Consider the following 16,878-nt stretch of genomic DNA (forward strand, 5'->3'; position numbering starts at 1 on the left):
TATTTGACCATATTTTTTTTTAGAGAAATGAAAGAGATATTTTCATAACTTTTGTTGAAGAGCTTTCATTTGAATCTAAAATAAATATTATTCCAAGTAAAAAGCTTAGTAGAATAATGTGTGAAAAATAATTACGACGTATACGTTAAGAAAAATAATATATTTTGTTATATTTGAAATTTCTCGTAACTATTATCCATTTGAATTCAAATTATATGAATTGAACTCTTTTGAAGCCACTATTGGGCTATGACAAATATTTGGGCCTTGACCCAAAATTGAAGTACACAATTCATCCTCATAAGTCAATAAGCTTAAACCCAATATAAGGACGAGTTAAAATAATATTGATGGTATTTGAATTCGAAAACACTTGTACATTACATTTGAGCATAAAGTTGATCATTATGTAGGTCCGGTCGAGCTTTTTAGGCCAATTGAGCTTTAGCCTTTATTTGCAACCCAGCCTATTAATCACTTGTGTGTGTGTGTGTGTATATATATATAAAACATCTCCAAAGGAGTTGTATGAGTGTGAGAATTTTGAGAAAGACTTAGAGAGCTTTGTTGAGAGAAATAGAGAGAAGAATGTAAAAGTTTTTGTTTGATTGCTTGAGCTATAATTAAAGATGATCTAGTAACATCAGAAGGAGCTAAATGTTTATTGATATCAAACACATTAATGCCTGTGCTTTTGCACGAATTCACTCGTCGCTTAGGTGCCTATCAAAGAGAGATGATTCTTTTTCACAAGAAAAGTTTATCACGCGGTTCATATTTAAGAGGTTGCTTAAATATTATGACGTTGGAGTATTATGAGGATTATACGTAAGTCTTATTCTATTTAGTGAAATAAGATTGATCGATTTTGGGCGGATCTATATATTTTTGTGCCATTTAAAAAATGTGTCTTGTTTAGCCATATTTATTTTTACTATTCATTTTCAGCTTTTGATATTTTTACTTTTTACTTAGTTTTTCACAGGTCAACTTAAAAGTTTGGTTTTCGTAGATTCAAATTTTTTAATTGGTTAGAATAATATGGGCTTTTCTCTCTGACTAAAAAGGTTAGGACTCAGGTTTAATTATTATTTTTAATGAAGAATTGGCCCAAGTAAAGATACCCTGGCTTATTTCTAAGGAATGATTGACTACCATAAAATAATTTCCAGTAAATTGGATTGTGATAGTTGAAAATCTTGTTTATTTACAAGGTTCGAAAAGAGAGAAAGAAAAAGAGTATTTTAGTTAAAATAATAAAATATGCTTACAATATGACTCCTCCGCAAATTTGAAAAAGGAAGGTGAGTATTTGCAAAATATAACCCTCTCATCTTAACATAGTCGTCTAGTTAACACTAGTAAAACAACTTCGGATCCACCGAAGAAAGAAGACCCGCTTCAATTGACGATCCACCTGTCACCGCACTAGACGTACGACAATAAACGTGCAAATCGTAAAAATCGATCACGGCCGTCCATGGCATCCTCCTCTTTGGCTTCAATGGTACAAGAGGAGGAGGAATTCGATTTTGCAGGGTTAGGATTTCCCGATCGGTGAGAGGAGGGGGAACGAGATGATCCTTTGGGGGAAATTCGACTTCTTCGAGGAGAAATCCGGCGGGAAGGCCTCCATCCCCGCTGAGATCACCGGCAAGATCCAGTGCTGCTCCTCCGGCAGGGGCCGGATCGCCGTCGGATGCGACGACGGCACCGTCGGACTCCTCGATCGCAGTTTTAAGCTCTCCTATGGATTCCAAGCCCACGCCTCAAATGTTCTCTTCATCCAGCAGCTCAAGGTACGCCTCATAGAAGATTTGGATTGTTTGATTGGTAAATTTAAGGTTCAGGATTAATCTATGAGAAGATCATAAAATGTTGCTTGGGATTGAATTATGTGGAGATAAAACTACGGGAAAGAATGGTTTTAGTAAACTCTACATTAAAAGCAAATGGTGACCGGACCTTGTTTGGGAAATAATTAGGTATCCAATTTGAATTAGACAAAGGATTGTTTTTCTTAGGGTATTCATATTATTCAATAAGTATAAGAATGCTCCTGTGGGAGACAACTCTTCAATTATTGTGTGAAGAATAGGTAATTTCAGCTGTCATGAACCAGGAACCTAGGACCTTGAAGAGTGATATCTCCATATTTTCTTAGAAAATTTCCATTGCTACACTTTATTAATACCTGTAATAGAATACCTTGTTACACCAGGGTACAGGGATAAGCACATATATGACACCGCCATCCTTTTATACACATCTGCGCTCTTCCATAACCTTAGAAGTGCATTATGTCTTGTTGTACGAAGTACATATATCCTTAGATGCTATGCCCAGACTTAACTAAGTGGCACATTATGATCTTGTTAGTCTATTCTTTCATACTTATGCTTAGAGAACATATCATTCTACACTAACCATTTTAAAACTGTTTTAAAGGAACCTCCTCCATTAAGAGTTATGATAAGCATTAATGCATTTAGTGGGTTACTTTTGGCTTCACACACATAAATACGAGAACTTTTGTGCAAGTTTAGCGGATGTGTCAAAAAAGGTCACGCTTGTTATCTTCATAAGATTATCTTGCTCATTTGTTGGATTCACACTCTGAATCTTCTTATTAGATGGTGATTTGAGGAAAGTTTTCTGACTTCAATTCCACTTCTATTGATGAAAGATGATCCTTGAATCCAACTTCTGGCTAGTCCCCAACTTAGTTAATCTACAAGAGTTTAATAGCTATAATTCTGTTGATATGTTGTTAGAATGAGAATATTGAATAGACGGAAGTAGTGCACACATAAATATGGAAAAAGAAGGAAAAAAAGAAAAATATAGAAAGCTATACTAATAGCAGAAGCTTATAATTCACCAATCCAAGGTAAGTAGATATTTAAAATGCAGTGATGCATGTTGCAAGATGTGGATCCTTAACCTACCATTTCAGTATAAATGCAATTTGTAGAGTATCATGATCTATAAACTATAGTGAATGGAAGGGTACCCCTAACATATATCTGGTTGTAAGACACTATGTTTAGTCAAGCTTGGTAAGTTTTCTGTTTATTTTTTGTGGTTCTCAAATGCCCCACATGTCAGTCCTTTATTTCTATATGACCTAAGGACTACTAGTCTTCTTTTTATTACTTCTACAACTATTACAATTTTGTATGCCTCATTTTTCTCGATTGAATTCACCAGTGGATGGTGTACACTAATTCTATTTAATTGATCTTTGACTCATTACAAGTTGATTTTGCTCATTACAAGTTGAAACTCGAGCAAGTCCTTGATTGATTATGATAACTACAATCTTCCCATTTGCACCTTCACTAGCATGCAATTTTATAAACATGTTGGACATATCCATTAGGTCCTAAAGTACAAGAATTATTGAATCTTCATCTTTTTATTTAGATTTTGCTGTTCTATTTCATGCTTGATGTTATTTGAAGTCACTTGAACTTGTTCTATTTTATGCTTGATGTTATTTGAAGTCAGTTGAATTTGTAGTCACAATCTTTTTGTGGAATCCAAAAAAAATATGTTGTATACTTTTCCCCTAAAAGTTGGACCATGGTTGTGGAATTAGAACAAGTGGATGCTGAATGTAGATGATTGGGTAATGATCTTTCCTTATATATCTTGATTGAGATTGTAGTTGCAGATTAATAGTTAACACCATCATTCAGTATAAAGCTTCATTTTCCTTTGTCTCTCTAATTAATGCTCATCTATCTTTGCGCCAGAGGACAAATGTCTTTCCTGAAGTGTCTATGTTACGAACCAGATCTGAACTGACCTGGACGTAAGAAAATTATAAAAATTTACGTGATAATAGCCTCATGAGTTAGAATTCTAATGGCTCTAGTTTCACCTAAATTAGAGGTTAGGATGAAAATATATAAATAAAAGAGTGAAGCAATGTTAAAATGAGGCAAAACGGTAAATATTCGACGTTGTGGCGGTCGTTGGAAGGTGACAGACGACCAAGGGTGATGGTAGATGGCCATAAGGTAGGGTGGCTGTTGGAGGTGCCGATGGTTATGAGTTGGAGTTAGAATTAATGTTTTAAGTTAGATCTATCTCTAAGAAAATAAATGACTACAATTAATTACTTTTACTCCTAAGATAATCTACAACTAAAACATAATTTTTAACTCTTCATTGGATACTTGGATGAATAAACAAAGAAGCCCAGCCTTTCTATATATAGAGTCTTATTCGGACTTAGCCCTAAAGACTTATACGACTCGAACTAGGACTTGCCTTAGAAGTTTACGTGACTTAATTGAACTTGCCGTAGTGGCTTATATGATTGAACTAGACTTGCCTTAAGAACTTACATGATATAACTAGACTTGCCTTAAGGGCTTATATGATATAACTAGACTTGCCTTAAAGACTTACATAAGATAAATAGACTCAATTCGTCGAGCCTAATGTCCTCATGAAGCGATCCGATCTGACCCGGTTTCAATCAGTCTAAGATAGAATCCCTATCTCAGCACATATATATAGTATGAGAATTCTGATGTGCATGCGTTCTAATAATATGTTATTTATACTACTGACTAGGATTTTATACACTACTGAATAAAAGGGGGACTCCTCGTCTTCCATATTTCTTTTATGCCTATAAATGATTGGCTTGATATTTTCTATCATTGTACCCCACATGTCATATATCAAATGCAAATAAGGTGTGTTAGTGTCTTCAAATCTCAATATTTTATAAATAGGCTTTGTGAAAGTCTTTGACAAATTGTGCTTTGCCCACATCATTCTCTCTATAGCAACTCTATTTGTTATTGATCATCACTACTTGAAGGTCTTATTTGATTATCTTGAATCAAAAATAATTTCATTCACCTTAGTATTCTTTGCTGCACATATTTTTTTAAGGCAATGTTAAGAGTATGAACTACACATAGAGTCTAAAAAATATTAGGAAATTGGCTTTTAAGTATCTTCTTGCTGCCTTGCAAACAAGTGATTTGTCAGTTATCACTTCAACTACAATTTGATGCCCCACGTCATCAATGACTTTAGTATTTAAGAAGAGAGGGTCACTGTCAATTACAACCAAAAAGTTTATGAGAGGCCTCTTCTGCGTATCAGTCCATCTGTAACACATAAAACTAACCCCTTGTTATCCCCCATGTACTCTTGATAGGTTGTAACGACTGCTAAATATTTGTTCTCTCTTGTTGAAGGAGAGTATGTTTCAGGTTGTAGCTAGGAGGCACATAACGTGACAGTGAATTATTTGCTGCAAATAAAAAGGTCCAAACATAATAAGAGTTCATTGCCAAATAAAAAAACAATTCAGCTGAGTAGAACAATCCTTGCAATCTCACAATGCAATTGGTTGTGTGCATTGGAGTTGAATGCCTTTTCAATAGCTATCATTGTTCTTTTTTTTTTTTTGGATCTAAATTCTCTTGATATTCCTATTATAATAAATCCCAGATATATACAAAACTACTAGAAGATGTAGCTTGGATACCTTTTGGCAAAAGAACTTGCTTAGGCATTACATTTTTTTATTCTCAACTCAGTCTCCACTACTATTTTCATTTCTATCATATGTTCATTATTCACTTTCGGGCAAATCCTAATTCTATGTCGAGTTAGTCTAATCCAAAGTACTTTTTATCCTATAGTATAATCTCTTATAGCCTTACTGATAGTAATATCTTTGAAAAATTTAAACCCTTGCCTTCTCCCAATTTTTGTAACTTAGTTACATAGTTTTACAATGAAGTTATTACTGATTACTGATTAGTTACATAGTACTATTGTCATTCACATTGTTAGAATTTCTAAAATTTTAATATTAATTTTTTTTTTGTCTCTGCAATCACTATAAAATTAAAAATAAAATAAAAATAATAAATGTCACTCATTGGCGGGCGACTTGTAGCAAAAAATCCTTTGGTTTTCTAATTGACAGAAATAGACCCTCATTATTAAATTATAATATCAGATTTTTTTACTAATTTAGCCCTAATAAATCTAAAAAAGACTGCCGTGTCCTTAAAAAAAATGTCACGCATCACCTATGTAACTTATGCATATTGCCTATGCAAAATATACGTTCTATTTTTAACAATATGAGTATTGAGATTTAAAAAAAAATGTTACACATTACATATGTAATTCATACGCATTGCCTATATAAAATGTACGTTCTAATTTTCAACAATATGCACATTGAGATTTAAAAAAAAACGGCACGCATCACCTATGTAATTTATATGCATCGCCTATGCAAAATATATACTTTAATTTATAATAATATGTGCATCGCGATTTAAAAAAAAACATCACATTACATATGTAATATATGCCCATCGCTTATGCAAAATGTACGTTGTAATTTTCAACAATGTGCATATTGAGATTTAAAAAAAACGTCACGCATCACGTATGTAATTTATACGCATTACTTATACAAAATATATACTGTAATTTTTAACAATATGAACATCGAGATTAAACTGTTGGGTTGAGTTAGAGAAAGAGTAAATTAGTCTAAATCAGTAAAAAAAGTCTGAAATTACAATTCAATAATGGGGAGGCTTATTTCTGTCAATTGAAAAACTGAAGGGTTTTTTTACTATAAATCACCTTTCATTGTCTCATGGCAATTATTGTTTAAAACGATGTACGCGTTGAGATTTAAAAAAAAAAAACGTCACGCATCCCTTATATAATTTACATGCATTGTTCATGCAAAAAGTACGCTCTTATTTTTGACAATATACGCATCAAAATTAAACTATTGGGTTAGGTTAGAGAAAGGGTAAATTAGTCTATATCAGTAAAAAAATACTTGAAATTGCAATTTGATAATAGGGAGCCTATTTTTGCCAATTAGAAAACTGAAGGTTTTTTTTTACTACAAATCGCCCCTCATTGGCTCATAGCAATTACTGTTTTAAAAAAAGAAATAAAATTAACAAGTTACAAACTGGCTCATGACAATTACTGTTAAAATAAAATAAAACAAAATGAATAAATGTTACTCACTGACTTATGTCAATTACTGTTTAAATAAATAAAATAAAATTAACAAGTCACTAACTCACTACAATCATTGTATAAATAAAAATAAAATAAAATTTAACAAGTCACTAACTCAATGCAATCATTGTATAAATAAGAATAAAATAAAATTTAACAAGTCATTAACTCGATTACTATAAATATGAAATTACTATTTAAATAAAAATAAAACAAAAATCAATAAGTCACTAACTAATAGTCAGTGCAATCAATTGTATAAATAATGAAAAAACAAATATCTTTAAGTAACCTAAGCTTTTCTCTCTAATAAAAAAACCCTATGCTTCTTCTCAAATCGGTTAGAGAGAGAAGAGATATAAGGGAAAAATGTCTCAACTCAATTAGGGAAGATCATAACTGCACGTCGTCGAGAGAGGAGCATTGTTGAGAGCATGTCACTATTGAGGGGGCTTCGCATGTCATCGAGAGGGTCGCAATTACAATAAATAAAGAGATGGATCATGGTATGCTTGATTTGGGATTTTGGGTTTAGGATTTAGACTTTTAGTTTACTAGGTTATTGGGATTGGAGAAATTTTTTTTGAAATCCGCACCTGTTACCCACAACGTGTCTGCTCAATATGTCCCCGACGTGCAGCTATACTGAAAAGAATATAATTGTAGAAGAAAAATTTAAAGATAGCCTACTAATATATTTCTTTGCATTTTTTATCTCTTCGAGAGGAGTCTTGATGGTAGTTTGGGTATGGCTCATTTTTCTCTAAAGATATGTATCTATCGGTCAAATATTTTTATACTCTGTCGTAAAGCCCGTAATATCAAGAGTCCTAGAACTACTGGCCCCTATATTCCCTTTCTTTTTGCATATAAATTGATCTATATTTTTGAACACTACCATCATTGCTACTTCTCATCTATCCCTCTTTGTGTATTTTTACTTTCTTTCATTGTCCTCTTTATCTGTCTGTCCTCATCATCATCCCCTCTATTCACTGCTATCATCATCATTAATGTTTTCATAGTCAATGCATCAATTCTAGGTGAATCACTGACTATCTTTTTTGTGCAATTTGTTTTTTATTTTTGTCTATTAGATGGGCCGACATTTCTCTTTTGACTTCCAAACTAATTTGAATGCAAACTACTATAATTTCTTATCTTACAGCTAAATGTTCTTTAAGATGGCTGACACCGTTACTCTTTTTTTTTTTTCTACACCAGTTGCATTTGATACGCTTTTTGTCTTTTAGCCTAAAAGGGATGCAATGTTGCCAGCCAATGTTGATATTTTGTGACTTTTCTCTTGGTGGCATTTTAATTTTAATGTAAACACTTAATAGAGATCAAATTAAAAATAGAATTCGATAGATATTTAATCTCAATTTCAGCAAATTAAATAATTTAGGCTATATTTAATCACAATTTCAGCAAATATTTAATCTCAATTTCATCTAATTCAATAATTCAGCAAATATTTAATCATAATTTTAGCAAATTAAATAATTCAGCAAAGAACAATTTGGATTTTGGAAAGTTATTACATGAAAAAAAAACAGTAAGTGAAAAAGGAGAGACAAAAAGGAATAAGAAATTAGAGAGAAGAAAACAAAAAGAAAAAAGACTTTCACGAAAAAGAAGAGATTAGAGAGAGAGTGAAAGAAAGCAAAAAAAAGTGAAAAATTATGGTGCAGTGAAGGATAAGAAGAAAGAGAGAGAGTGAAATAAATTAAAAAACTAAAAAAATAAAGAAATAAATTTAAAAAATTATATACTGGAGTTTGTTAGAGTTAGATCTGTATTGTCGGAGTTCATCGGAGCTAGATCTCTCTTTAGAAATAATGGTTATATGGTAAAGAGAGAAAAAAAGAGAAAGAAAGAGTGAGAGAGAGGAGAAGACAAGAGTGAAAGAAAGAAAAAGAGAGTTTTGGGGACATCAATAATTGATGTCCCTAGGTCAGATCCATAATGGATATGGTCCGGTTTAACCAAAACCCGTCGATTCCGATTCGGCGAACTTTGGCTAAAACCAAGGTTAAAAACTCTGCATTGGAATCGGCCTCCTGAAAAAATGATATGTATTGGTCATATTAGCCATTCGGATTGGATGAGACTTTTTAATTTTTTAATTACGTAAAATTTAAATATTATTTAACAATGCAGAAAATTTTCTAAAAATTTAGAAAAAATGACAAAAAATAATAATAATTAATCACATATGAACCTAAAAATTAAAAAAAAGTACAAGCTTAAAACTTTAATGAATATCGAGCTGTTTCTTGTAAATTTCTATCGTCATTGTTATCATAATCATCATAAATTTGTAAATTAACTTTCACTATTTTTTATAATTTTTGCCCACATTTTTTTATTGACTCTTTTGCTATATCTATAGCCTCATTTTAAGAAACTTATTGTCATCACTATCTACAAGTCATAATATTTTGACAAGAGACTCAAATACTAGTAACGTGTATACATTTATGTAGTTCTATATTCTATCTGGAGTCAATCAACTTTTACTACTTTCACATACCCAAGAGAGAGAGAGAAGAGAGAGGGAGAGGAAGAAGATGATGGGAGATTGGAGACATCATATTGATGTCTCCGTGTCGGATCCGTTATGGATCTGACCTGGTTGACCAAAATCAGCTGAACCAGGTTGGGATTGACTCTTCGATCCATGGCTGAAATAATAAAAGTTGCTAGTATTGCCATTTTGCTAAAGTTAGCAAGATACCGTGAAAGTAGAGTGCTAAGCTTGTCTGCTTGCAAGTTGCTCAAGTTTGGCTCGACTAAATTTCAACTGGAGTTCAGTTCATGCAGAAAATCAGCCGAGCTCAATCCAAGATTCATTGCTCGTTTAATAAATGAGCCAAGCTCGAGCTGGTCTTGTCTCTCTCTCTCTCTCTCTCTCTCTCTCTATATATATATATATATATTTACACATCTTTGACAGATGTTGATGCTGGCACAACTGGTAAGCTACATTTCATTATATTGCAAGTTGAACCGAATCCTTCTACTTGCTTGTTGTTGCATTTTATCTTAGTATTGCATGATTGCATTGCAATTCTTTGAGCTGATGAACAGAGCTTAAGCTAGCTTAAGTAAATCCTTATCTGAGCTCGAGCCAGTGTTTTTTGGCTTGATTTGAGCTCAAGGAGCCCGGTTCAACAATAATTTATTTTGAGCTGAGCCGAGCTCATCTCTTTACACGCTAAGTAATAGCCAAATATGCTGCTCAATTTGCCATTATTCTTGAGCATATTGTAATTTGTCCCATCTTTTTTTTGCAGCAAAGAAATTTCCTCATGACTGTCGGAGATGATGAGCAGATATCTTCTCAAACATCTTCTATGTGTTTAAAGGTTTTTGACCTTGATAAGGTGCAAGAAGAGAGTTCAAGCACAACAACTCCTTTTTGTACCCAAATATTGCGGATATTCACTAATCAATATCCTGAAGCAAAGGTATCATCAAATCACTTACTTATAGGCCACCCTTATACCAGCCTTTCTTGTCTCTTTATAGCTTCATGTCCTTAGATGTGAGGGCATTACTTGGTTATGGTAAGGCTTGGGTCTTGCATCCAAGATATTATGAATTCAAATCCTGAAACAACATTTTTCAAAAATGAGAATAAGACAACATACATCTCCTTCCCAGACCACAGGCATGAGCTTCATGCACTGGGTTTTGTGTTCTTAAATGTTTTTTGCTATTTTTGTGGTGCTGACACTTTCTATCTGTCTAATAAGTCAAATTATTGATTCCTACAGATTACGTCCTTTTTAGTTCTTGAGGAAGCCCCTCCAATTTTGCTGGTAGCTATTGGCTTAGACTCTGGTTCTATTTACTGCATTAAAGGTGATATTGCACGCGAACGAATTACACGCTTCAAGCTACAGATTGAGACTGTTGATGGTATTAGTTCCTCTATTACTGGTCTTGGTTTCCGAGTTGAGGGGAGAGCTCTTCACCTCTTTGCAGTAACTCCCAGTTCTGTAACTATGTTCAGCTTGCATGATCAACCACCAAAGAGACACACCCTTGATCAGATTGGTTGTGAGACCAATGCTGTCACAATGAGTGACCGCCTGGTATGCAAATAAAATCTTATAGTATGCATGTATGTTCTTATATGTATCTGTTTATCTATAGATATATGTCATCATGGTGTTGAAATCTCTAGTTGGATATTGAGTACATGGTTCTGTTTACTAATCAGGATCTGGTTATTGGACGGCCTGAAGCTGTGTACTTTTATGAAGTCGATGGTCGAGGTCCTTGTTGGGCTTTTGATGGTGAGAAGAAATTTCTTGGCTGGTTTCGTGGATATTTACTCTCTGTTATTGAAGATCAAAGGAGCAGCAAAAACACTTTCAATGTCTATGATCTGAAGAATCGGTTGATTGCCCATAGCATGGCTGTTGGTGAAGTTTCTCACTTGCTATGTGAGTGGGGCTATATTATTCTCATAATGAGTGACAAAAGGGTTCTTTGCATAGGAGAGAAAGATATGGAAAGTAAGCTGGATATGTTGTTCAAGAAAAATTCATATACGGTAGCAATTAACCTTGTGCAAAGTCAGCAAGCTGATCCTGCTGCTACTGCTGAAGTGTTGCGAAAATATGGTGATCACTTGTATAAGACTCAAAAATATGATGAGGCTATGTCCCAATATATTAACACCATTGGTCATCTTGAACCATCATATGTCATCCAGAAGTTTTTGGATGCACAACGTATCTACAACCTCACTAATTATCTAGAAAACTTACATGATCAGGGATTAGGCTCTAAAGACCATACAACTCTTCTTCTGAATTGCTATACCAAATTGAAAGATGTAGAAAAGCTAAACAAGTTTATCAAAGATGAAGATGGCGTGGGCGAACTTAAGTTTGATGTGGAGACTGCTATAAAAGTATGCCGAGCTGCTGGATATCATGAATATGCCATGTTTGTGGCTAGAAAAGCTGGGAGGCATGAATGGTACTTGAAGATTTTACTTGAGGATCTTGGAAGATACTATGAGGCCTTGCAATACATATCAAGTCTTGAATCCAATCAAGCTGGTGTGACTGTGAAAGAGTATGGTAAGATTCTTGTAGAACATATGCCAGTTGAAACTGTTGAAATACTGCTGAAGCTCTGCACTGATGGCGGTGAATCAACAAGTAAGAGAGCTTCAAACGGCATGTACCTACTTATGCTTCCGACACCCATGGACTTTGTCAATATATTTGTACATAGCCCACAATGTCTTATGGATTTTTTAGAAAAGTATATCAGCAAGATCAAGGATTCACCTGCTCAGATAGAAATTCACAATACACTTTTGGAGCTTTACCTATCTAACGACTTGAGCTTTCCATCAGTCTCACAAGAAAATGATTTTGAAAATCATGATGTTAAAGCAAGAAACTCTAAAGGAGTAGCCATTGGGTATAATGAGAATAAAGAGAAGTCATCTTTGCATAAGAAAGATGCCAAGAAGGAGAAGGACCGGGTAGAAAGACAGCAGAAAGGGCTTGGCTTGCTCAAGAGCTCATGGACATCAGAAATGGAACATCCTTTGTATGATGTTGATCTTGCAGTTATTCTTTGCGAAATGAATGCATTCAAAGATGGTCTGTTGTTTCTGTATGAGAAAATGAAACTCTATAAAGAAGTGATAGCTTGCTACATGCAGGCCCATGACCATGAAGGTCTGATTGCCTGCTGCAAAAAGCTAGGAGACTCATCCCAAGGTGGTGATCCATCTCTGTGGGGTGATCTGTTGAAGTACTTTGGTGAGCTAGGAGAAGATTGTTCGAAAGAAGTAAAGGAAGTATTGACTTATGTTGAGAGGGATGATATCTTGCCTCCTATTGTTGTACTGCAGACATTATCTAAGAACCCATGCCTGACACTCTCTGTTGTTAAGGATTACATTGCTCGAAAGCTTGAACAAGAATCAAAGCTAATCGAAGATGACCGCAGATCTATTGAGAAAGACCAGGTTAGTATCACAAGAATATACCTGTCATAAATTTACTTCTTTTAATCCTTCATTGACTGCTTCTTTACCAATGAACCACAAATTAATATAGTTACTCTAGGATGTATTTAGTAATCTAATTGCTAAAGTAAGAACAAATGATAACTTTTGATAAGCATGGTATGAACATAAGCAATATTTTAGGATAGAAAATAGTCTGATTGCAGTATTTTTCAGGGAAATTACACGGATGTTTTGCAATTGGGCCAAACCACATGAGGGCAAAGTATAATTTGCCTATATTTTTCTGAGTCCATTGCAAATATTGGATCTAATAAAGATAAAAGGAGGAACTTGGAAAGTTATTGCCATCATTGTCCTTGTCAATCTAGTAAAGCTAATGAATTTTACCTTCATTCCGTCGTCGTACCTAGAAGTTCAACTATAATAATGAGATATTTTAGGAATATCTTTTGCTATTTGATAGGTGGACTTTACTTTTTGAAATTCTAAAAAATCTAAATCAAAGTACTCTATTTTGGTTCAATATAAAATATGATGTAGCATTTATTGCTTGATAATTGTTGAACTATCTAATATTGAAGTAACATGGAAGTAACATGTAAGCATTAAATCAGGATGAACTCGAAATTGGTTTTGTTATGTCAAGTTTAAAAGCAAGGTTCCAAATATTAGGATCAGGATTGGTCGCTCGGAAAAACGATATTATCGATCGTATAGGTTATACAATCATATCGGTTATTTTAGTCTATTGTACCGGTTTTTTTGGTGTGACACTTTTTTAATTACGTAAAAATTTTAAAATACAGGAAAAATTATAAACTTAAAAAATAGACAAATAAAAATTGTCATATATAGTCTTAAGTTTCAAAAAGAATACTCACATAATATCTCTCCCTCTCGTTTTCACTCTCCCTCTTGTTCCTCTCACATGGATAAAAAAACTCCCCTTCTCTCTCCCACTGACTCTCTACATCTGACACAAATAAAATATCTTATCTCTCTCATCCTCCTCTCTACTCTCTCTCCCTTTCTAGTCTCTCCCTTTGTATTTCTTCCTCTCTCATACTTTCCCGCTCCTCTCTCTCTCTCATCCTCTCTTTATCTCTCTTTGTTACTGTAGCAACCATTCTCTCCTAGTCCTCTTGCTCTCTCCCTCTCCCTCTGTTACTGCAGCAAAAAGGTTACTGCAATAACAGAGAGTCAAAGAGATAAAGAGAAGAGAGCAAAAGAGAGGAAGAAATACAGAGGGAGAGGAAGAGAGAGTAGAGAGGGGGCTGAGAGAGAGAGAGAGACCTTTTGCTGCAGTAATCTACATACTGAATATACTATTTGTTCAGGAAAGTGACCTTTCTTGTGGTAATCAAAATTCCAATGCTCAAAAAGCTTCTTTCGACCTTTTGCTACAGAGGTTAGATTAACGCCTTCCTACAACAGCCAAATAAAAGGAAGAGAAAAAAAAAACAAATAATGTCATTTAGTCAACTGCAATATATGAAGTAGTCACATGGTCCTAAATGGTAGGAAAAGGTTTGACTAGTTTGTAGAGAGCACTGGCTTAACAGTTAAGACAATGAACTAAGTTCGATTCTTGTGAGCACAAGTATAGTCTCTGTATTAGTTTTGACTAGATTTTCTGTCTACCAAAGATTTCCAGTTTTATACTATAATTCACTTCTGATTATTATTTTCACATATTGTTCTGCGGCTGTGAAACCTACAGCCTTTCTTATCAACTAAGATGCATCAGATGCAGTAGTCACATATAGCGCACATATGGAGTCCTAAGAGTATGCTTCATGTAAATATTGATTTTTTTAAAGGATTACAAGCTAATTTAAGTTCCCGTCTTTTCTTCTCTATGTGTGTTCTGATATTGTATAATGAGTTTTCGCTGTTCTGAAATGCACTTGTATATGAAATATTTAAATGTTCATAGAGCTTCATCTGATGATGTTTATATACCTGAAAACTATCCTAGTAAATGGGAAAACTATTGGACAAAAGATTTTATAGCAACCTATTTTCCTCTAAAGGCGTACTAATGAAGCTAAAATCAGGAACAGTTGTGCAACAAGCTAGTTTAAGCACATGAATATGGTTATTGATGGAAAAGAGAAGTTCCTAGTTGCAGGAGACATTATGAATTTTATCCAATTTGAAATAACATACTGAATTTGGAACCTGAAGTATGTAATATGAGCCTTAATACAATGATAATTTGAACTTTAAAGGTGGCCAAGTTCTGGAGGTCTTTGATACTTTGTACTCTAGATTGTTAATAATTAGACAAGAGAGAAGCAGACTAAAATTGGTTCTGCCATTGCCCAATTCTGAGTTGGATAAGATATCTTGTCCTTTATCATGATCGTTAAGAATATATTACAAAACATCAACCATAGATTGATCAGATTCAAGTTTGGCTTTGTCTACTTGCATGATCAGTGTCTGATCAGTGTCTTGACATCTTATTGCCATGGTAGGAAATATGAACAGAAAGGGAACTATCAGACCTTTGCGGATTGACCAGACCTTCAAATTTTCACTAGTATTTGCCATTACTCAATTTGGAGTAATTTGACTATGCATTACGACCTAGTTATACTTCAAAACTTAGGACTTCAAGAAAATCTGTATATGGGTAAATTTGGCTATAATATTTATAGTTTCCTACTTTTGCTGGAATTAGGTTGTTTATTACTGTTGTCCTACTTCAAGCTCTACGTCAATGCTCAAGCTGTAACCACTTTTGAATAATTGTACTATTAGAGAGATCTACAAGTTAATAAAATGATAGTAGGAATTGAAAGAAAAATCAACTGAACTTGATTGCAAACTTGGTCTAATATGCTAAAGTTTTTGTTATCCAGGAAGAGACAAATGTGATGAAGAAAGAGATAGAGGACCTCAAGACTAATGCCAAGATCTTTCAACTTAGCAAGTGCACTGCTTGCACTTTCACCCTTGATCTTCCTGCAGTCCATTTTATGTGCATGCACTCTTTTCACCTCAGATGCCTTGGAGACAATGAGAAAGAATGCCCAGAGTGTGCACCTGAATACAGATCTATCATAGAGAAGAAACGAAGCTTGGAGCAGAATGCCAGAGACCAGGATCTCTTCTTCCAATTGTTGAAGAGTTCAAAGGATGGGTTTTCTGTCATTGCTGACTACTTTAGTAAGGGCATAGTAAGTAAAACTACTATTGCACCACCAGAAAATTCTCGATAGGACAGCACTGTGCTTCAAATGTGGGTTGATTTGGTGTGGCAAGCTGATTGTAGCTTTGCTAGGGCAGAAAATTCTCGATAGGGCAGGACTGCTCTGATCTATATATTATGTAATCAACCTTTGCTAATTTGGTTGTGAAGTGCCGAAGCTTGTGGTTGATGACTTGATCCTGGGGAAGTGCAGCTGGATCATAGTCTGACAATAAAAATAGAAAAACGGAATACTGGAAGGCTTGGTTTATCATTTTGCTACCGACTATTTGCTGCTTTGTGGAAAGTCTGGAGAGTGCGATCGATGTTGTTTTGATCGCTCTTTGAAGTTATGTGTAAAGCCAACATGTACTATAAATTCTAGACGTTTGTTATCTGAGATTGTGATACCCAGTGACAATTTTGAGGGGATGGTGAGCTTTCTGTAATTATTAGAAGTCCATTAGTCTGTGGTCTGCAATCGGTTAAACATCGATCAGGCTCCTTTATGGGTATGCACTCAAATTTCTTTTGCTTTTATTCTTTTCATTATTTTGTATTCCTTTAGTTGCAACTGTGGGAGTTACTTTTACTTTGTCCACTGTATCCAGAAAGAATTTGTTGTCTTTTCTCC

At 34.3% G+C, this 16,878-nt stretch overlaps 1 protein-coding gene across 1 annotated transcript; it reads left to right on the forward strand.

Annotated features, from left to right (window-relative positions):
- Positions 1-1,423: 1,423 nt before the first annotated feature.
- LOC140802160 (vacuolar protein-sorting-associated protein 11 homolog) lies at positions 1,424-16,878 on the forward strand. Its single transcript, XM_073157604.1, has 5 exons — positions 1,424-1,799; positions 10,338-10,511; positions 10,821-11,141; positions 11,270-13,045; positions 15,916-16,878. Exons 1-5 carry the CDS (start codon positions 1,578-1,580, stop codon positions 16,273-16,275), a joined length of 2,853 nt encoding a protein of 950 aa, XP_073013705.1. The 5' UTR covers positions 1,424-1,577; the 3' UTR covers positions 16,276-16,878.

Source organism: Typha latifolia, chromosome 15 (assembly GCF_019914945.1).
Source record: "Typha latifolia isolate L0001 chromosome 15, TyphaL0001v2, whole genome shotgun sequence".
Lineage (NCBI taxonomy): Eukaryota > Viridiplantae > Streptophyta > Magnoliopsida > Poales > Typhaceae > Typha > Typha latifolia.